Below are 25041 nucleotides of genomic sequence, written 5' to 3'. Positions count from 1 at the left end.
TTCTAAAACAGATTTTTAGAAATGTTTGCTAATTTATACAAAATAAACAACTGAAATACACATTGACATAAGTATTCAGACCCTTTACTCAGTACTTTGTTGAAGAACCTTTGTCAGCGATTACAGCCTTGAGTCTTCTTGGGTATGACGCTACAAGCTTGGCACACCTGTATTTGAGGAGTTTCTCCCATTCTTCTCTGCAGATCCTCTCATGCTTTGTCAGGTTGGATGGGGAGCGTTGCTGCACAGCTATTTTCAGGTCTCTCCAAAGATGTTTGATTGGGTTCAGAGAGAATTTAAATGGCGCCGGAGAAGATGGCTGCCGTTTTACAGCCCTCTAACCAATTGTACTATTATGTGTGTTTTTCCGCGTTATTTGTAATTTATTTTGTACATAATGTTTCTGCCATCGTCTCTTATAACCAAAAAGAGCTTCTGGATATCAGGACAGCGATTACTCACCTCGTATTGGACGAATAATTTTTCTTCAATGAGGCGGCCACGAAGGATATCCTACAGACACCCGACAAGGCCCAAATCCCCGTAATTCGCATGAGGAAGAGACGGAGATATCGTGGACGTAGGTCGGGGTGCCTTGTAAGGATCCGACGGCGAGCGAGTAAACTGCCGCTCCCATCAATCCTATTAGCCAATCTTCAATCATTGGAAAATAAATTGGATGACCTAAGATTACGGTTATCCTATCAACGGGACATTAAAAACGGTAATATCTTATGTTTCACAGAGTCGTGGCTGAACGACGACATGGATAACATACAGCTAGCAGGCTATACGCTACATCGGCAGGATAGAACGGCTGACTCCGGTAAGACAAGGGGTGGCGGTCTGTGTATATTTGTAAACAACAGCTGGTGCACAAAATCAAATACTAAGGAAGTCTCTAGGTTTTTCTCGCCTGAGGTAGAGTATCTTATGATATGCTGTAGACCACACTATTTACCAAGAGAGTTTTCATCTATATTTTTCATAGCTGTCTATTTACCACCACAAACCAATGCTGGCATTAAGATTGCACTGAATGAGCTGTATAAGGCCATAAGTCAACAGGAAAACGCTCATCCAGAGGCAGCGCTCCTAGTGGCCGGGGACTTTAATGCAGGGAAACTTAAATCCGTTCTACCTAATTTCTACCAGCATGTTAAATGTGCAACCAGAGGAAAAAAAACTCTAGACCACCTTTACTCCATACATAGAGATGCATACAAACCTCTCCCTCGCCCTCCATTTGGCAAATCTGACCATAACTCTATCCTCCTGATTCCTGCTTATAAGCAACAACTGAAGCAGGAAGCACCAGTGACTCGGTTAATAAAAAAGTGGTCAGATGACGCAGATGCTAAGCTACAGGACTGTTTTGCTAGCACAGACTGGAACATGTTCTGGGATTCTTCAGATAGCATTGAGGAGTACACCACATCAGTCACTGGCTTCATCAATAAGTGCATCGATGATGTCGTCCCCACAGTGACCGTACGTACATACCCCAACCAGAAGCCATGGATTACCTGAAACATCCTCACTGAGCTAAAGGGTAGAGCTGCCGCTTTCAAGGAGCGGGACTCTAACCCGGACGCTTATAAGAAATCCCGCTATGCCCTCCGACGAACCATCAAACAGGCAAAGAGTCAATACAGGACTAAGATTGAATCGTACTACACCGGCTCTGACGCTCGTCGGATGTGGCAGGGCTTGAAAACTATTACAGACTACAAAGGGAAGCACAGCCGCAAGCTGCCCAGTGACACAAGACTTCCAGACGAGCTAAACCACTTCTATGCTCGCTTCGAGGCAAACAACACTGAAGCATGCATGAGAGCACCAGCTGTTCCGGATGACTATGTGATCACGCTCTCCGTAGCCGATGTGAGTAAGACTTTTAAGCAGGTCAACATTCACAAGGCCGCAGGGCCAGACGGATTACCAGGACGTGTACTCCGAGCATGTGCTGACCAACTGGCAAGTGTCTTCACTGACATTTTCAACATGTCACTGACTGAGTCTGTAATACCAACATGTTTCAAGCAGACCACCATAGTCCCTGTGCCCAAGGACACTAAGATAACCTGCCTAAATGACTACTGACCCGTAGCACTGACGTCTGTATGTATGAAGTGCTTTGAAAGGCTGGTCATGGCTCACATCAACACCATTATCCCAGAAACCCTAGACCCACTCCAATTTGCCTACCGCCCCAACAGATCCACAGATGATGCAATCTCTATTGCACTCCACACTGCCCTTTCCCACCTGGACAAGAGGAACACCTACGTGAGAATGCAATTCATTGACTACAGCTCAGCATTCAACACCATAGTGCCCTCAAAGCTCATCACTAAGCTAAGGATCCTGGGACTAAACACCTCCCTCTGCAACTGGATCCTGGACTTCCTGACGGGCCGCCCCCAGGTGGTAAGGGTAGGTAACAACACATCTGCCACACTGATCCTCAACACAGGAGCCCCTCAGGGGTGCGTGCTCAGTCCCCTCCTGTACTCCCTGTTCACCCATGACTGCATAGCCAGGCACGACTCCAACACCATCATCAAGTTTGCAGACGACACAACAGTGGTAGGCCTGATCACCAACAACGATGAGACAGCCTATAGGGAGGATGTCAGAGACCTGGCCGTGTGGTGCCAGGATAACAATCTCTCCCTCAACGTGACCAAGACAAAGGAGATGATTGTGGACTACAGGAAAAAAAAGAGGACTGAGCACGCCCCCATTCTCATCGACGGGGCTGTAGTGGAACAGGTTGAGAGCTTCAAGTTCCTTGGTGTCCACATCACCAATGAACTATCATGGTCCAAACACACCAAGACAGTCGTGAAGAGGGCACGACAAAGCCTATTCCCCCTCAGGAGACTGAAACGATTCGGCATGGGTCCTCAGATCCTCAAAAAATTATACAGCTGCACCATCGAGAGCATTCTGACTGGTTGCATCACCGCCTGCAATGGCAACTGCTTGGCCTCCGACCGCAAGGCACTACAGAGGGTAGTGCGTACGGCCCAGTACATCACTGGGGCCAAGCTTCCTGCCATCCAGAACCTCTATACCAGGCGGTGTCAGAGGAAGGCCCTCAAAATTGTCAAAGACTCCAGCCACCCTAGTCATAGACTGTTCTGTCTGCTACCGCACGGCAAGCGGTAACGGAGTGCCAAGTCTAGGTCCAAAAGACTTCTCAACAGCTTCTACCCCCAAGCCATAAGACTCCCGAACAGCTAATCATGGCTACCCGGACTATTTGCACTGCCCCCCACCCCATCTTTTTACGCTGCTGCTACTCTGTTAATTATTTATGCATAGTCACTTTAACTCTACCCACATGTACATATTACTTCAACTACCTCTACTAGCCGGTGCCCCCGCACATTGACTCTGCACCGGTACCCCCCTGTATATATAGCCTCCCTACTGTTATTTTATTTTACTTCTGCTCTTTTTTTCTCAACACTTTTTTTGTTGTTGTTTTATTTTACTTTTTTTTATTAAAAATAAATGCACTGTTGGTTAAGGGCTGTAAGTAAGCATTTCACTGTAATGTCTGCACCTGTTGTATTTGGCGCATGTGGCCAATAAAATTTGATTTGATTTGAAGTTTGGGCTCTGGCTGGGCCACTCAAGGACATTCAGAGACTTGTCCTGAAGCCACTCCTGCATTGTCTTGGCTGTGTGCTTTGTGTCGTTGTCCTGTTAGAAGGTGAACCTTCACCCCAGTCTGAGGTCCTGAGCGCTCTGGAGCAGGTTTTCATCAAGGATCTCTATGTACTTTGCTCCGTTCATCTTTCCCTCAATCCTGACTAGTCTCCCAGTCCCTGCCGCTGAAAAATATCCCCACAGCATGATGCTGCCACCACCATGCTTCACCATAGGGATGGTGCCAGGTTTCCTCCAGACGTGACGCTTGGCATTCAGGCCAAAGAGTCCAATCTTGGTTTCATCAGACCAGAGATTCTTCTTTCTCATAGTCTGAGAGTCTTTAGGTGCCTTTTGGGAAACTCCAAGCGGGCTGTCATGTGCCTTTTACTGAGGAGTGCTTCCATCTGGCCACTCTACCATAAAGGCCTGATTGGTGGAGTGCTGCAGAGATGGTCCTTCTGGAAGGTTCTCCCATCTCCACAGAGGAACTCTAGAGCTCTGTTAGAGTGACCATCGGGTTCTTGGTCACCTCCCTGACCATGGCCCTTCTCCCCAGATTGCTCAGTTTGGCTGGCCGGCCAGCTCTAGGATGAGTATTGGTGGATCCAAACATCTTCCATTTAAGAATGATGGAGGCCACTGTGTTTTTGGGGACCTTCAATGCTGCAGAAATGTTTGGTACCCTTCCCTAGATCTGTGCCTCGAGACAATCCTGTCTCGGAGCTCTACGGACAATTCCTTCGACCTCATGGCTTGGTTTTTGCTCTGACATGCACTGTCAACTGTGTGACCTTACATAGACAGGTGTGTGCCTTTCCAAATCATGTCTAATCAATTGAACTTACGACAGGTGTACTCCAATCAAGTTGTAGAAACATCTCAAGGATGATGAATGGAAACAGGATTCACCTGAGCTCAAGTTCGAGTCTCATAGCAAAGGGGCTTAATACTTCCAGTATGTAAATACTGTATTTCTGTTTTCTATTTTTAATACATTTGCAAACCTTTTTTCACTTTCTCATTATGGGGTATTGTGTGTAGATTGCTGAGGATGTTTTAAAATTTGAATCAATTTTAGAATAAGGTTGTAACGTAACAAAATGTGGAAAAATTTTCTGAAGGCACTGTAAATCATTGTCAGTCTAAATACCATTGTATTTGTATGCAGGGACTTGTTTGATTATAGAACCATCTGATGAGTGAAGATGTGATCTGAGAATCTTACGAGAACTTGAAAACAACGTGTATTTAGTTTTGCCCATATTAAGTACCAGTTTTAAATCATTAAGGGCTTCCTGAACAGCTTCAAAATGGGACTGTAGCCTTGTCACAGCCAGGTCAGCAGTCAGGGCAATTGCTTACATAATAGTATAATCTGCATATAGATGAAATTTACAATTTTTAACAGATTGACCAATAGCATTTATATAAATAGTGAACAAAACAGGTCCCAAAATCAACCCCTGTGGTACACCTTCATGTACTTTAAGAAATTCTGACTTAACCCCATCAATCACGATGGCCTGAGTTCTGTCACTAAGATAATCATGAAACTATGAGCAGGCGTCAGATCTCAGGTCTATCGAGGACAACTTATTCAATAAAATAGCATGATCAACTGTATCTGTGTGATTGTGTTTATCTTTGATGATTGTTGATCTGCTTTGATTTTCTTTGTGGACCATTACGTTCCTTTTAATCAGCAGTGCTCCCCAGCCACCTCTCTTCTACCTCCTCTCAGGAAGCCCCCTGTAGACCAGTAGGAGCCGTTCCTTTTAATCTCAGGAAGCCCCTATAGACCAGTAGGAGCCGTTCCTTTTAATCTCAGGAAGCCCCCTGTAGACCAGTAGGATCCGTTCCTTTTAATCTCAGGAAGCCCCCTATAGACCAGTAGGAGCCGTTCCTTTTAATCTCAGGAAGCCCCCTGTAGACCAGTAGGAGCCGTTCCTTTTAATCTCAGGAAGCCCCCTGTAGACCAGTAGGAGCCGTTCCTTTTAATCTCAGGAAGCCCCCTATAGACCAGTAGGAGCCATTCCTTTTAATCTCAGGAAGCCCCCTATAGACCAGTAGGAGACGTTCCTTTTAATATCAGGAAGCCCCCTGTAGAACAGTAGGAGCCGTTCCTTTTAATATCAGGAAGCCCCCTGTAGACCAGTAGGAGCCGTTCCTTTTAATATCAGGAAGCCCCCTGTAGACCAGTAGGAGCCGTTCCTTTAATCTCAGGAAGCCCCCTGTAGACCAGTAGGAGCCGTTCCTTTTAATCTCAGGAAGCCCCTGTAGACCAGTAGGAGCCGTTCCTTTTAATCTCAGGAAGCCCCCTATAGACCAGTAGGAGCCGTTCCTTTTAATCTCAGGAAGCCCCCTGTAGACCAGTAGGAGCCGTTCCTTTTAATCTCAGGAAGCCCCCTGTAGACCAGTAGGAGCCGTTCCTTTTAATCTCAGGAAGCCCCCTGTAGACCAGTAGGAGCCGTTCCTTTTAATATCAGGAAGCCCCCTATAGACCAGTAGGAGCCGTTCCTTTTAATCTCAGGAAGCCCCCTGTAGACCAGTAGGAGCCGTTCCTTTTAATCTCAGGAAGCCCCCTGTAGACCAGTAGGAGCCGTTCCTTTTAATATCAGGAAGCCCCCTGTAGACCAGTAGGAGCCGTTCCTTTTAATATCAGGAAGCCCCCTGTAGACCAGTAGGAGCCGTTCCTTTTAATATCAGGAAGCCCCCTGTAGACCAGTAGGAGCCGTTCCTTTTAATATCAGGAAGCCCCCTGTAGACCAGTAGGAGCCGTTCCTTTTAATATCAGGAAGCCCCCTGTAGACCAGTAGGAGCCGTTCCTTTTAATCTCAGGAAGCCCCCTGTAGACCAGTAGGAGCCGTTCCTTTTAATCTCAGGAAGCCCCCTATAGACCAGTAGGAGCCGTTCCTTTTAATCTCAGGAAGCCCCCTGTAGACCAGTAGGAGCCATTCCTTTTAATCTCAGGAAGCCCCCTGTAGACCAGTAGGAGCCGTTCCTTTTAATCTCAGGAAGCCCCCTGTAGACCAGTAGGAGCCGTTCCTTTTAATATCAGGAAGCCCCCTATAGACCAGTAGGAGCCGTTCCTTTTAATCTCAGGAAGCCCCTCGTAGACCAGTAGGAGCCGTTCCTTTTAATCTCAGGAAGCCCCCTGTAGACCAGTAGGAGCCGTTCCTTTTAATATCAGGAAGCCCCCTGTAGACCAGTAGGAGCCGTTCCTTTTAATATCAGGAAGCCCCCTGTAGACCAGTAGGAGCCGTTCCTTTAATATCAGGAAGCCCCCTGTAGACCAGTAGGAGCCGTTCCTTTTAATATCAGGAAGCCCCCTGTAGACCAGTAGGAGCCGTTCCTTTTAATATCAGGAAGCCCCCTGTAGACCAGTAGGAGCCGTTCCTTTTAATCTCAGGAAGCCCCCTGTAGACCAGTAGGAGCCGTTCCTTTTAATCTCAGGAAGCCCCCTGTAGACCAGTAGGAGCCGTTCCTTTTAATCTCAGGAAGCCCCCTGTAGACCAGTAGGAGCCGTTCCTTTTAATATCAGGAAGCCCCCTGTAGACCAGTAGGAGCCGTTCCTTTTAATATCAGGAAGCCCCCTGTAGACCAGTAGGAGCCGTTCCTTTTAATATCAGGAAGCCCCCTGTAAACCAGTAGGAGCCGTTCCTTTTAATATCAGGAAGCCCCCTGTAGACCAGTAGGAGCCGTTCCTTTTAATATCAGGAAGCCCCCTGTAGACCAGTAGGAGCCGTTCCTTTTAATCTCAGGAAGCCCCCTATAGACCAGTAGGAGCCGTTCCTTTTAATCTCAGGAAGCCCCCTATAGACCAGTAGGAGCCGTTCCTTTTAATATCAGGAAGCCCCCTGTAGACCAGTAGGAGCCGTTCCTTTTAATATCAGGAAGCCCCCTGTAGACCAGTAGGAGCCGTTCCTTTTAATATCAGGAAGCCCCCTGTAGACCAGTAGGAGCCGTTCCTTTTAATCTCAGGAAGCCCCCTGTAGACCAGTAGGAGCCGTTCCTTTTAATCTCAGGAAGCCCCTGTAAACCAGTAGGAGCCGTTCCTTTAATATCAGGAAGCCCCCTGTAGACCAGTAGGAGCCGTTCCTTTAATCTCAGGAAGCCCCCTGTAGACCAGTAGGAGCCGTTCCTTTTAATCTCAGGAAGCCCCCTGTAGACCAGTAGGAGCCGTTCCTTTTAATCTCAGGAAGCCCCCTGTAGACCAGTAGGAGCCGTTCCTTTTAATCTCAGGAAGCCCCCTGTAGACCAGTAGGAGCCGTTCCTTTTAATCTCAGGAAGCCCCCTGTAGACCAGTAGGAGCCATTCCTTTTAATCTCAGGAAGCCCCCTGTAGACCAGTAGGAGCCAGGCCGACCCATACCACCCCCTACACCCTCACCCAATCCCCAGCATCCCACCCTCACCCAATCCCCAGCATCCCACCCTCACCTAATCCCCAGCATCCCACCCTCACCCAATCCCCAGCATCCCACCCTCACCTAATCCCCAGCATCCCACCCTCACCCAATCCCCAGCATCCCACCCTCACCCAATCCCCAGCACCCCACCTCACCCAATCCCCAGCATCCCACCCTCACCTAATCCCCAGCATCCCACCCTCACCTAATCCCCCAGCATCCCACCCTCACCCAATCCCCAGCATCCCACCCTCACCCAATCCCCAGCATCCCACCCTCACCTAATCCCCAGCATCCCACCCTCACCCAATCCCCAGCATCCCACCCTCACCTAATCCCCAGCATCCCACCCTCACCCAATCCCTCAGCATCCCACCCTCACCCAATCCCCAGCATCCCACCCTCACCTAATCCCCAGCATCCCACCCTCACCTAATCCCCAGCATCCCACCCTCACCCAATCCCCAGCATCCCACCCTCACCCAATCCCCAGCATCCCACCCTCACCCAATCCCCAGCATCCCACCCTCACCCAAACCCCAGCATCCCACCCTCACCCAATCCCCAGCATCCTCACCCTCACCCAATCCCCAGCATCCCACCCTCACCCAATCCCCAGCATCCCACCCTCACCCAATCCCCAGCATCCCACCCCTCACCTAATCCCCAGCATCCCACCCTCACCCAATCCCCAGCATCCCACCCTCACCCTAATCCCCAGCATCCCACCCTCACCCAATCCGCAGCATCCCACCCTCATCCAATCCCCAGCATCCCACCCTCACCTAATCCCCAGCATCCCACCCTCACCCAATCCCCAGCATCCCACCTCACCCAATCCCCCAGCAGCCCACCCTCACCCAATCCCCAGCATCCCACCCTCACCTAATCCCCAGCATCCCACCCTCACCCAATCCCCAGCATCCCACCCTCACCTAATCCCCAGCATCCCACCCTCACCCAATCCCCAGCAGCCCACCCTCATCCAATCCCCAGCATCCCACCCTCATCCAATCCCCAGCAGCCCACCCTCACCCCAAATCATGCCTCTTCTCTGACACATATTCAGACTCAGAAAATTCACGGATTAGGATAACGCTCTCTCTCTTCCTCCCTCTCTCCTCCCCTTAATCTCTATTTCTCTCTCTCTCCCCCCTCGTCCCCCCTACAGGAAGCCAGAGAAGGGGTGTCAGTACCTGATTGATCGAGGGTTTGTCCCAGACACTCCAGTGGGCGTGGCTCACTTCCTGCTCAAGAGGAAGGGCCTGAGCAGGCAAATGATTGGAGAGTTCCTGGGGAACAGGCAGAAAAAATTCAACAGAGATGTCCTGGAGTGAGTCAGCTGTCTGTCTGTCTCTGTATCAGCAAGATCAGCTAAATAGCCTGTCTCAGCAAGATCTAGAAAACTCACAGCAGCAAACCAACATACCTTTTCCAACAAATCCTTCATCGTAAACACCATGTTGATGCTTCCCTTTAGATTGATCTAACTCCCTCAGCTTCTGTCTTCTAATTCTCCATTCAGCTCCTCATCTGTTCACAGAAACAGCTGGTCATTTTCATATTTACAGTAGTCTCTGAAGACCACACATATAAATGATGAATCTTCATCAGTCTATAATGCAATATGCATGATACTGTTGTAGTTTGGGTGGTTGGGGTTATTTCTTGACACTCATCAATTATAATGATTCCTTTAAATGTGTTGTTTTCTGTTGCTTCAGCACTTGATAATAAGTCAGTCTACCAGAGAATATCTACTATGACAACAGTATCTGAGGCAGCAGTTTGAATATACACTGAGTGTACAAAACATTAGTAACACCTTCCTAATATTGAGTTGCACCTTCTTTTGCCCTGAGAACAGCCTCAATTCGTCAGGGCATGGACTCTACAAGGTGTTGAAAGCATTCCACAGGGATGCTGGCCCGTGTTGACTCCAATGCTTCCCACAGTTGTGTCAAGTTGGCTGGATGTCCTTTGGGTGGTGGACCATTCTTGATACACACGAGAAACTGTTGAGTGTGAAAACAACAGCAGCGTTGCAGTTCTTGACAAAAACCGGTGTGCCTGGCACCTACTACCATGCCCCGTTCAAAGGCACTTAAATATTTTGTCTTGCCCTATACTGTACGGTACCCACACAGCTAAATCTGAGAATCCCAGAGCTCAGACAGTCTTACAATCAGTAGTACATGTGTCTCTATGTTCATACCAATGTTCTCTTCTCCAGTTGAATATATATTATGTTCTGTATATCTCTATGTTCATACCAATGTTCTCTTCTCCAGTTGTGTGGTGGATGACATGGATTTCTCGGCCATGGAACTAGACGAGGCTCTCAGGAAGTTCCAAGCTCAAATCAGAGTCCAGGGAGAGGCCCAAAAGGTGGAAAGACTCATAGAAGCTTACAGGTAACCCTAACCCTGAGATGTATTACCACACCACTATCCCTACCACATCACTACCACACCACTACCACATCACACCACACCACTACCACAATACAACCACACCACACCACTACCACACCACTACCACAATACAACCACACCACACCACTACCACACCACTACCACACCACTACCACTACCACACCACTATCCCTACCACACCACTACCACACTACTACCACACCACTACCACACCACTACCACTACCACACCACTATCCCTACCACACCACTACCACACCACTACCACTACCACACCACTATCCCTACCACACCACTACCACACTACTACCACACCACTACCACACCACTACCACACTACTACCACACCACTACCACACCACTACCACACCACTACCACTAACACACCTCTACCACACCTCACCACTACCACACCACTACCACACCACTACCACTACCACACCACTACCACACCACTACCACTATCACACCACTACCACACCACTACCACACCACTACCACTAACACACCTCTACCACACCTCACCACTACCACACCACTACCACACCACTACCACTACCACACCACTACCACACCACTACCACACCACTACCACTATCACACCACTACCACACCACTACCACACCACACCTCTACCACACCTCACCACTACCACACCACTACCACTACCACTACCACTACCACTACCACTACCACTACCACACCACTACCACACCACTACCACAACTACACCACACCACTACCACACCACTACCACACCTCACCACTACCACACCACTACCACACCACTACCACTACCACACCACTACCACACCACTACCACTACCACACCACTACCACACCACTACCACTACCACACCACTGCCACTACCACACCACTACCACACCACTATTACATCACACCACTACCACACCACTACCACAACACTACCACAATACTACCACACCACTACCACTACCACACCACAATACTACCACTACCACACCACTACCACTACCACACCACTACCACACCACTACCACACCACACCACTACCACACCACACCACTACCACACCACTACCACTACCACTACCACTACCACACCACTACCACTACCACACAACTACCACTACCACACCACTACCACACCACTACCACTACCACACCACTACCACTACCACACCACTACCACTACCACACCACTACCACACCACTACCACACCACTACCACTACCACTCACCACTCACCACTACCACACCACTCACCACTACCACACCACTACCACACCACTACCACACCACTACCACACCACTACCACTCACCACACCACTACCACACCACTACCACACCACTACCACACCACTACCACTACCACACCACTACCACACCACTACCACACCACTACCACTACTACACCACTACCACTACCACTACCACTACCACACCACTACCACTACCACACCACTACCACTACCACACCACTACCACACCACTACCACTACCACTACCACACCACACCACTCCCACACCACTACCACACCACTACCACTACCACTACCACACCACAACCACACCACTACCACACCACTACCACACCACCACCACACCACTACCACACCACTACCACACCACTACCACTACCACTACCACTACCACACCACTACCACTACCACACAACTACCACTACCACACCACTACCACACCACTACCACTACCACACCACTACCACTACCACACCACTACCACTACCACACCACTACCACACCACTACCACACCACTACCACTACCACTACCACTACCACTACCACACCACTACCACTACCACACCACTACCACACCACTACCACACCACTACCACACCACTACCACTACCACACCACTACCACACCACTACCACACCACTACCACACCACTACCACTACCACACCACTACCACACCACTACCACACCACTACCACTACTACACCACTACCACTACCACTACCACTACCACACCACTACCACTACCACACCACTACCACTACCACACCACTACCACACCACTACCACTACCACTACCACACCACACCACTCCCACACCACTACCACACCACTACCACTACCACTACCACACCACTACCACTACCACTACCACTACCACTACCACTACCACTCACCACACCACCACACCACTACCACACCACTACCACTACTACACCACACCACTACCACACCACTACCACACCACTACCACTACCACACCACTACCACACCACACCACTACCACACCACTACCACTACCACACCACTACCACACCACTACCACTACCACACCACACCACTACCACACCACTACCACACCACTACCACTACCACACCACTACCACACCACTACCACACCACTACCACACCACTACCACTACCACTACCACACCACTACCACTACTACACCACACCACTACCACACCACTACCACACCACTACCACTACCACACCACTACCACACCACTACCACTACCACACCACTACCACACCACACCACTACCACTACCACTACCACTACCACCACCACACCACTACCACACCACTACCACTACCACACCACTACCACTACCACTACAACACCACTACCACACCACTACCACACCACTACCATTACCACTACCACACCACCACCACACCACTACCACACCACTACCACTACCACTACCACTACCACACCACTACCACACCACTACCACACCACTACAACACCACTACCACACCACTACCACACCACTACCACTACTACACCACACCACTACCACTACCACTACCACACCACTACCACACCACTACCACACCACTACCACTACCACACCACTACCACACCACTACCACACCACTACCACAACTACACCACACCACTACCACACCACTACCACTACCACTACCACACCACTACCACACCACTACCACACCACTACCACTACCACACCACTACCACTACCACTACCACACCACTACCACACCACTACCACACCACTACCACTACCACACCACTACCACTACCACACCACTACCACACCACTACCACACCACTACCACACCACTACCACACCACTACCACACCACTACCACTACTACACCACACCACTACCACACCACTACCACTACCACTACCACTACCACACCACTACCACTACCACTACCACACCACTACCTCTACCACTACCACTACCACACCACTACCACTACCACACCACTACCACTACCACACCACTTCCACACCACTACCACTACCACTACCACTACCACACCACTACCACACCACTACCACACCACTACCACACCACTACCACACCTATACCACACCACACCACTACCACAACACTACCACAATACTACCACACCACTACCACACCACAATACTACCACTACCACACCACTACCACTACCACAATACTACCACACCACTACCACACCACTACCACTACCACACCACTACCACACCACTACCACACCACTACCACACCACACCACTACATTTTACATTTACATTTTAGTTATTTAGCAGACACTCTTATCCAGAGCGACTTACATTATTTTTTATACCCCCCGTGGGAATCGAACCCACAACCCTGGCGTTGCAAACGCCATGCTCTACCAACTGAGCTACATCCCTGCCGGCCATTCCCTCCCCTACCCTGGACAACGCTGGGCCAATTGTGCGCCGCCCCATGGGTCTCCCGGTCGCGGCCGGCTATGACAGAGCCTGGATTCGAACCAGGATCTCTAGTGACACAGCTACCACACCACACCACTACCACAACACTACCACACCACACCACAACCACAACACTACCACACCACTACCACACCACCACCACACCACCACCACACCACTACCACTACCACACCACTACCACTACCACACCTATACCACACCACTACCACAACCACACCACTACCACTACCACAATACTACCACTACCACACCACTACCACACCTCTACCACACCTCTACCACACCACTGCCACTACCACACCACTACCACTACCACACCACTATTACATCACACCACTACCACAAAACTACCACAATACTACCACACCACTACCACACCACAATACTACCACTACCACACCACTACCACTACCACACCACTACCACACCTCTACCACACCACTACCACTACCACACCACTACCACACCACTACCACAACCACACCACTACCACTACCACTACCACACCACTACCACACCACTACCACACCACTACCACAACCACACCACTACCACTACCACTACCACACCACTACCACACCACTACCACACCTATACCACACCACTACCACACCACTACCACACCTATACCACACCACTACCACACCACTACCACACCTATACCACACCACTACCACACCACTACCACACCACTACCACTACCACACCACTACCACACCACTACCACTACCACACCACTACCACACCTATACCACACCACTACCACACCACTACCACACCACTACCACACCTATACCACACCACTACCACACCACTACCACTACCACACCACTACCACACCACTACCACTACCACACCACTACCACACCTATACCACACCACTACCACACCACTACCACACCACTACCACTACCACACCACTACCACACCACTACCACACCACAATACTACCACTACCACACCACTACCACACCACTACCACACCACACCACTACCACACCACACCACTACCACACCACTACCACACCACACCACAACCACACCACTACCACACCACTACCACACCACTACCACACCACCACCACACCACTACCACTACCACTACCACTACCACTACCACACCACTACCACTACCACACCACTACCACTACCACAATACTACCACTACCACACCACTACCACACCACTACCACACCACTACCACACTACTACCACACCACTACCACACCACACCACTACCACACCACTACCACACCACACCACACCACTACCACAACACTACCACACCACCACTACACCACACCACTACCACACCACAATACTACCACTACCACACCACTACCACTACCACAATACTACCACACCACTACCACACCACTACCACTACCACACCACTACCACACCACTACCACACCACACCACTACATTTTACATTTACATTTTAGTTATTTAGCAGACACTCTTATCCAGAGCGACTTACATTATTTTTTATACCCCCCGTGGGAATCGAACCCACAACCCTGGCGTTGCAAACGCCATGCTCTACCAACTGAGCTACATCCCTGCCGGCCATTCCCTCCCCTACCCTGGACAACGCTGGGCCAATTGTGCGCCGCCCCATGGGTCTCCCGGTCGCGGCCGGCTATGACAGAGCCTGGATTCGAACCAGGATCTCTAGTGACACAGCTACCACACCACACCACTACCACAACACTACCACACCACACCACAACCACAACACTACCACACCACTACCACACCACCACCACACCACCACCACACCACTACCACTACCACACCACTACCACTACCACACCACTACCACTACCACACCTATACCACACCACTACCACAACCACACCACTACCACTACCACAATACTACCACTACCACACCACTACCACACCTCTACCACACCTCTACCACACCACTACCACTACCACACCACTACCACTACCACACCACTATTACATCACACCACTACCACAAAACTACCACAATACTACCACACCACTACCACACCACAATACTACCACTACCACACCACTACCACTACCACACCACTACCACACCTCTACCACACCACTACCACTACCACACCACTACCACACCACTACCACAACCACACCACTACCACTACCACACCACTACCACACCACTACCACACCACTACCACAACCACACCAATACCACTACCACTACCACTACCACACCACTACCACACCACTACCACACCTATACCACACCACTACCACACCACTACCACACCTATACCACACCACTACCACACCACTACCACACCTATACCACACCACTACCACACTACTACCACTACCACACCACTACCACACCACAATACTACCACTACCACACCACTACCACTACCACACCACTACCACACCACTACCACACCACTACCACACCTATACCACACCACTACCACACCACTACCACACCACTACCACTACCACACCACTACCACACCACTACCACTACCACACCACTACCACACCTATACCACACCACTACCACACCACTACCACACCAATACCACTACCACACCACTACCACACCACTACCACACCACAATACTACCACTACCACACCACTACCACACCACTACCACACCACACCACTACCACACCACACCACTACCACAACACTACCACACCACACCACAACCACACCACTACCACACCACTACCACACCACCACCACCACACCACTACCACTACCACTACCACTACCACTACCACACCACTACCACTACCACTACCACACCACTACCACTACCACAATACTACCACTACCACACCACTACCACACCACTACCACACCACTACCACACTACTACCACACCACTACCACACCACACCACTACCACACCACTACCACACCACACCACACCACTACCACAACACTACCACACCACCACTACACCACACCACTACCACACCACTACCACACCACACCACTACCACACCACTACCACACCTATACCACACCACTACCACACCTATACCACACCATTACCACACCTATACCACACCACACCACTACCACTACCACACCACTATCACTACCACTACCACACAAGTACCACAATGATACCACACCACTCTCTCTCTCTGTCTCTCTCTTTCTGTCGCTCTCTCATTCTGTCTCTCTCTCTGTCTCTCTTTGTCTCTTTCTCTGTTTGTCTCTCTCTCTCTCTTTCTGTCTCTCTCTCTCTTTCTGTCAATTCAATTCAATTTGCTTTATTTGCATGACGTAACAATGTATATATTGCTAAAGCTTACTTTGGATATTTACAATATTAACATAATTCCACTTGTCAACGGGACAACGGTAACAACAATAACCAAGGGTCAAAATAACCATTGAACAATAACAATATAGAGGACATGTGCAGGTTGGTTGGTCTGTCAGACACTGTCCCTCATCTTATGGCAGGCAGCAATGTAGTGCGCTGCCAACCCACAGCTCTCTGAGTCCTCCCCCAACAGGACGGGTAGCCTGAGTCCTCCCCCAACAGGACGGGTAGCCTGAGTCCTCCCCCAACAGGACGGGTAGCCTGAGTCCTCCCCCAACAGGACGGGGAGCCTGAGTCCTCCCCCAACAGGACGGGTAGCCTGAGTCCTCCCCCAACAGGACGGGTAGCCTGAGTCCTCCCCCCAACAGGACGGGTAGCCTGAGTCCTCCCCCCAACAGGACAGGTAGCCTGCGTCCTCCCCAACAGGACGGGGAGCCTGAGTCCTCCCCCAACAGGACGGGTAGCCTGAGTCCTCCCCCAACAGGACGGGTAGCCTGAGTCCTCCCCCAACAGGACGGGTAGCCTGAGTCCTCCCCCAACAGGACGGGTAGCCTGAGTCCTCCCCCAACAGGACGGGGAGCCTGAGTCCTCCCCCAACAGGACAGGGAGCCTGCGTCCTCCCCCAACAGGACGGGTAGCCTGAGTCCTCCCCCAACAGGACGGGTAGCCTGAGTCCTCCCCCAACAGGACGGGGAGCCTATCCTCATCAGAGAGGTCTTTGAAACCTTGAATAAGGGTTTCACATTTGGGGAAATGACTCTATAATAGTTTTATATTTTTTACATTTAGTCAGGAAATGCAGCTCTGTCTCAGGTTCTGCTGTGGTGCAGTGGTGGCACAGCCTTTCCTCTACAGGGAGCCAGGTTTTCCTGTGTCTACCCTTCTCAAGGGCAAGGCTGTGCTCACTGAGCCTGTACTTTGTCAAGGTTTTTCTAATGTTTGATCAGTAACCATGGTCAAATAGTTTGCCACGGTGTACTGTCGAATTAGGGCCAGATAGCACTGCATTTTACTTTGTAATAGGTAATGGAGTTTTGTTTGACTGTGTTGTAATTTGGTTTATTCTGATTGATTGGATGTTCTGGTCCTGAGCCTTCAGTGTGTTAGTAGAACGGGTTTGTGAACTCAGCCCCAGGACCAGCTGGATGAGGGGACTCTTTTCTTTGCTCAGCTCTTGGCATTGCAGGGCTTGGTAATGATATGAGAGGGGGTCATTGTATTTTAGATGTTTCCAAAACTGAATTGCTATTTGTTGAGTTTTTATTATTAGTGGATATTGGCCTAATTCTGCCCTGCTTGCATTGTTTGTAGTTTTCCTCTGGACATGCAGGAGAATCTTACAGAACTCTGCATGCAGGGTTTCAATGGGGTGTTTGTCCCATTTGGTGAAATCTTGTTTTGCAAGTGGACCCCACACCTCGCTGCCATAAAGTGCAATTTGTTCAATGACACATTCAATTAGTTTTAGCCAAATTTTAATAGGTATTTCAATTTGAATTTGTTTTCTAATGGCATAGAATGCCCTGCGTGCTTTCTCTCTCAGTTCATTCACTGCCTCATTTAGTTGTCCAGTTGAGATTATTTTTAAACCTAAGTAATTGTAGTGTGTGCTGTACTCTATATATTTAAACCTAAGTAGTTGTAGTGTGTGCAGTACTCTATATATTTAAACCTAAGTAATTGTAGTGTGTGCAGTACTCTATATATTTAAACCTAAGTAATTGTAGTGTGTGCAGTACTCTATATATTTAAATCTAAGTAATTGTAGTGTGTGCTGTACTCTATATATTTAAACCTAAGTAATTGTAGTGTGTGCTGTACTCTATATATTTAAACCTAAGTAATTGTAGTGTGTGCTGTACTCTATATTTTTAAACCTAAGTAATTGTAGTGTGTGCAGTACTCTATATATTTAAACCTAAGTAATTGTAGTGTGTGCTGTACTCTATATATTTAAACCTAAGTAATTGTAGTGTGTGCTGTACTCTATATATTTAAACCTAAGTAATTGTAGTGTGTGCTGTACTCTATATATTTAAACCTAAGTAATTGTAGTGTGTGCAGTACTCTATATATTTAAACCTAAGTAATTGTAGTGTGTGCTGTACTCTATATATTTAAACCTAAGTAATTGTAGTGTGTGCTGTACTCATATATTTAAACCTAAGTAATTGTAGTGTGTGCTGTATTCTATATATTTAAACCTAAGTAATTGTAGTGTGTGCAGTACTCTATATATTTAAACCTAAGTAATTGTAGTGTGTGCTGTACTCTATATATTTAAACCTAAGTAATTGTAGTGTGTGCTGTACTCTATATATTTAAACCTAAGTAATTGTAGTGTGTGCAGTACTCTATATATTTAAACCTAAGTAATTGTAGTGTGTGCTGTACTCTATATATTTAAACCTAAGTAATTGTAGTGTGTGCTGTACTCTATATATTTAAACCTAAGTAATTGTAGTGTGTGCAGTACTCTATATATTTAAACCTAAGTAATTGTAGTGTGTGCAGTACTCTATATATTTAAACCTAAGTAATTGTAGTGTGTGCTGTACTCTATATATTTAAACCTAAGTAATTGTAGTGTGTGCTGTACTCTATATATTTAAACCTAAGTAATTGTAGTGTGTGCTGTACTCTATATATTTAAACCTAAGTAATTGTAGTGTGTGCTGTACTCTATATATTTAAACCTAAGTAATTGTAGTGTGTGCTGTACTCTATATATTTAAACCTAAGTAATTGTAGTGTGTGCTGTACTCTATATATTTAAACCTAAGTAATTGTAGTGTGTGCTGTACTCTATATATTTAAACCTAAGTAATTGTAGTGTGTGCTGTACTCTATATATTTAAACCTAAGTAATTGTAGTGTGTGCTGTACTCTATATATTTAAACCTAAGTAATTGTAGTGTGTGCTGTACTCTATATATTTAAACCTAAGTAATTGTAGTGTGTGCTGTACTCTATATATTTAAACCTAAGTAATTGTAGTGTGTGCTGTACTCTATATATTTAAACCTAAGTAATTGTAGTGTGTGCAGTACTCTATATATTTAAACCTAAGTAATTGTAGTGTGTGCTGTACTCTATATATTTAAACCTAAGTAATTGTAGTGTGTGCTGTACTCTATATATTTAAACCTAAGTAATTGTAGTGTGTGCAGTACTCTATATATTTAAACCTAAGTAATTGTAGTGTGTGCGTACTCTATATATTTAAACCTAAGTAATTGTAGTGTGTGCTGTACTCTATATATTTAAACCTAAGTAATTGTAGTGTGTGCTGTACTCTATATATTTAAACCTAAGTAATTGTAGTGTGTGCAGTACTCTATATATTTAAACCTAAGTAATTGTAGTGTGTGCTGTACTCTATATATTTAAACCTAAGTAATTGTAGTGTGTGCTGTACTCTATATATTTAAACCTAAGTAATTGTAGTGTGTGCAGTACTCTATATATTTAAACCTAAGTAATTGTAGTGTGTGCAGTACTCTATATATTTAAACCTAAGTAATTGTAGTGTGTGCTGTACTCTATATATTTAAACCTAAGTAATTGTAGTGTGTGCTGTACTCTATATATTTAAACCTAAGTAATTGTAGTGTGTGCTGTACTCTATATATTTAAACCTAAGTAATTGTAGTGTGTGCAGTACTCTATATATTTAAACCTAAGTAATTGTAGTGTGTGCTGTACTCTATATATTTAAACCTAAGTAATTGTAGTGTGTGCTGTACTCTATATATTTAAACCTAAGTAATTGTAGTGTGTGCAGTACTCTATATATTTAAACCTAAGTAATTGTAGTGTGTGCAGTACTCTATATATTTAAACCTAAGTAATTGTAGTGTGTGCTGTACTCTATATATTTAAACCTAAGTAATTGTAGTGTGTGCTGTACTCTATATATTTAAACCTAAGTAATTGTAGTGTGTGCAGTACTCTATATATTTAAACCTAAGTAATTGTAGTGTGTGCTGTACTCTATATATTTAAACCTAAGTAATTGTAGTGTGTGCTGTACTCTATATATTTAAACCTAAGTAATTGTAGTGTGTGCTGTACTCTATATATTTAAACCTAAGTAATTGTAGTGTGTGCTGTACTCTATATATTTAAACCTAAGTAATTGTAGTGTGTGCTGTACTCTATATATTTAAACCTAAGTAATTGTAGTGTGTGCTGTACTCTATATATTTAAACCTAAGTAATTGTAGTGTGTGCTGTACTCTATATATTTAAACCTAAGTAATTGTAGTGTGTGCTGTACTCTATATATTTAAACCTAAGTAATTGTAGTGTGTGCTGTACTCTATATATTTAAACCTAAGTAATTGTAGTGTGTGCTGTACTCTATATATTTAAACCTAAGTAATTGTAGTGTGTGCTGTACTCTATATATTTAAACCTAAGTAATTGTAGTGTGTGCTGTACTCTATATATTTAAACCTAAGTAATTGTAGTGTGTGCTGTACTCTATATATTTAAACCTAAGTAATTGTAGTGTGTGCAGTACTCTATATATTTAAACCTAAGTAATTGTAGTGTGTGCAGTACTCTATATATTTAAACCTAAGTAATTGTAGTGTGTGCTGTACTCTATATATTTAAACCTAAGTAATTGTAGTGTGTGCTGTACTCTATATATTTAAACCTAAGTAATTGTAGTGTGTGCTGTACTCTATATATTTAAACCTAAGTAATTGTAGTGTGTGCAGTACTCTATATATTTAAACCTAAGTAATTGTAGTGTGTGCTGTACTCTATATATTTAAACCTAAGTAATTGTAGTGTGTGCTGTACTCTATATATTTAAACCTAAGTAATTGTAGTGTGTGCTGTACTCTATATATTTAAACCTAAGTAATTGTAGTGTGTGCAGTACTCTATATATTTAAACCTAAGTAATTGTAGTGTGTGCTGTACTCTATATATTTAAACCTAAGTAATTGTAGTGTGTGCAGTACTCTATATATTTAAACCTAAGTAATTGTAGTGTGTGCTGTACTCTATATATTTAAACCTAAGTAATTGTAGTGTGTGCAGTACTCTATATATTTAAACCTAAGTAATTGTAGTGTGTGCTGTACTCTATATATTTAAACCTAAGTAATTGTAGTGTGTGCAGTACTCTATATATTTAAACCTAAGTAATTGTAGTGTGTGCTGTACTCTATATATTTAAACCTAAGTAATTGTAGTGTGTGCAGTACTCAATACAGTGCATTTGGAAAGTATTTAGACCCCTTGACTTTTTCCACATTTGGTTATGTTACAGCCTTATTCTAACATGGATAAATAGTTTTTTCCCTCATCAATCTACACACAATACCCCATAATGTAAAATCCAAAACAGGTTTTTAGACATTTTTGCAAATTCATTTAAAAAAAGAATGAAATATCACATTTACATAAGTATTCAGACCCATTACTCAGTACAGTATAGGATAAAGTAATCCTTCTACCCCCCCTTAAAAAAAAAAATATATATTGTAAAGTGGTTATCCCACTGGCTATAGGGTGAATACACCTATTTGTAAGTCGCTGGATAAGAGCGTCTGCTAAATGACGTAAATGTAAATGTAAATGTACTTTGTTGTAGCAGGTAGCTTAGTGGTGAAGAGCGTTGTGCCAGTAACCAAAAGGTCGCTGGTTCTAATCCCCGAGCCGACTAGGTGAAAAATCTGTCGATGTGCCCTTGAGTAAGGCACTTAACCCTAATTGCTCCTATAAGTCACTCTGGATAAGAGCGTCTGCTAAATGACTAAAATGTCAAATGTAGCACCTTTGGCAGCGATTACAGCCTCGAATCTTCTTGGGTATGACTCTACAAGCTTGGCACACCTGTATTTGGGGACTTTCTCCCATTCTTCTCTGCAGATCCTCTCAAGCTTTGTCAGGTTGGATGGGGAGCGTTGCTGCACAGCTATTTTCAGGTCTCTCCAGAGATGTTAGATCGGGTTCAAGTCCGGGCTATGGCTGGGCCACTCAAGGATATTCAGAGACTTGTCCCGAAGCCACTCATGCGAAGCCACTCATGCGTTGTCTTGGCTGTGTGCTTAGGGCTGTTGTCCTGTTGGAAGGTGAACCTTTGCCCCAGTCTGAGGTCCTGAGCGCTCTGGAGCAGGTTTTCATCAAGGATCTCTCTGTACTTTGCTCCGTTCATCTTTCCCTCGATCCTGACTAGTCTCCCAGTCCCTGCCGCTGAAAAACATCCCCACATCATGATGCTGCCACCACCATTTTTTACCATAGGGATGGAGCCAGGATTCCTCCAGATGTGACGCTTCGCATTCAGGCCAAAGAGTTCAATCTTGGTTTCATCAGACGATAGAATCTAGTTTCTCATGGTCTGAGAGTCTTTAGGTGCCTTTTGGCAAACTCCAAGTGGGCTGTCATGTGCCTTTTTACTGAGGAGTGGCTTCCATCTGGCCACTCTACCATAAAAGCCTGATTGGTGGAGTGCTGAAGAGATGGTTGTCTTTCTGGAAGGTTCTCCCATCTCCACAGAAGAACTCTGGAGCTCTTTCAGTGTGACCATCGGGTTCTTGGTCACCTACCTGACCAAGGCCCTTCTCCCCCGATTGCTCAGTTTGGCCAGGCGGCCAGCTCTAGGAAGAGTCTTGGTGGTTCCAAACTTCTTCCATTTAAGAATGATGGAGGCCACTGTATTCTTTGTGACCTTCAATGCTGCATAAATGTTTTGGCACCCTTCCCCAGATCTGTGCCTCGATACAATCCTGTCTCGGAGCTCTACGGACAATTCCTTCGACGTCATGGCTTGGTTTTTGCTCTGACATGCACTGTCAACTGTGGGACCTTATATACTGTACCAGTCAAAAGTTTGGACACACCTACTCATTCAAGGGTTTTTCTTTATTTTTTACTATTTTTCGACATTGTAGAATAATAGTGAAGACAACAAAACTATGAAATAACACATATGGAATCATGTATCCAAAAAAAATGTTAAACAAATCAAAATATATCTTATATTTGAGATTCTTCAAATAGCCACCCTTTGCCTTGATGACAGCTTTGCACACTCTTGGCATTCTCTCAACCAGCTTCACCTGGAATTGTCACGGTTTCTGCCGAGGCTGCTCCTTCTCCTTGTTCGGGCAGGCTTCGGCGGTCGTCGTCCCCGGAGTACTAGCTGCCACCGTTCGTTGTTTCTGTGTGTGTTTGGTTTGGTCTGTTTTGGTACACCTGTTTCTCATTATGTCTTGATTATGTGTCCTTTAAGTTCTGGTTGTTTCTGTCTTGTGGTTGTGTGTAGTTGTTCTATGTCAGCAGGTGTTGCCATTAGGGTTAGGGTTAGGGTTCCGTTCGTGCTCTATTGTTATAGAGAGTTCCTGTTGTGCGTTTGTTGATTTTGTACGCTGTGTGTGTTATTTTCCTCGTGCCTCCGGCTCTGTTTGTAGCCGTTCATTCTGTGGACTTTATTAAAGCATTTTGGACTTGCATCTGCATCCTGCATTTGATTCCACACCACACCTACGCCCTTGACAGGAATGCTTTTCC

At 46.4% G+C, this 25041-nt stretch overlaps 1 protein-coding gene across 1 annotated transcript in view; it reads left to right on the top strand.

Moving 5' to 3' along the window:
* Positions 1 to 25041, top strand: part of LOC121578753 (IQ motif and SEC7 domain-containing protein 1-like) — a 165502-nt gene that overhangs the window by 26367 nt on the left and 114094 nt on the right. Inside the window, exons 4-5 of the mRNA XM_041893145.2 lie at positions 9243 to 9404; positions 10363 to 10485. Of these exons, the coding sequence (XP_041749079.2) occupies positions 9243 to 9404; positions 10363 to 10485 (285 nt within the window). The remainder of the gene's footprint in view (positions 1 to 9242; positions 9405 to 10362; positions 10486 to 25041) is intronic.

The sequence above is a fragment of the Coregonus clupeaformis genome, unplaced genomic scaffold (assembly GCF_020615455.1).
Source record: "Coregonus clupeaformis isolate EN_2021a unplaced genomic scaffold, ASM2061545v1 scaf0264, whole genome shotgun sequence".
Classification (NCBI taxonomy): domain Eukaryota; kingdom Metazoa; phylum Chordata; class Actinopteri; order Salmoniformes; family Salmonidae; genus Coregonus; species Coregonus clupeaformis.
The sequence above is the reverse complement of the archived record's forward strand: the minus strand, read 5'-3'. Positions and strand labels throughout refer to the sequence as shown.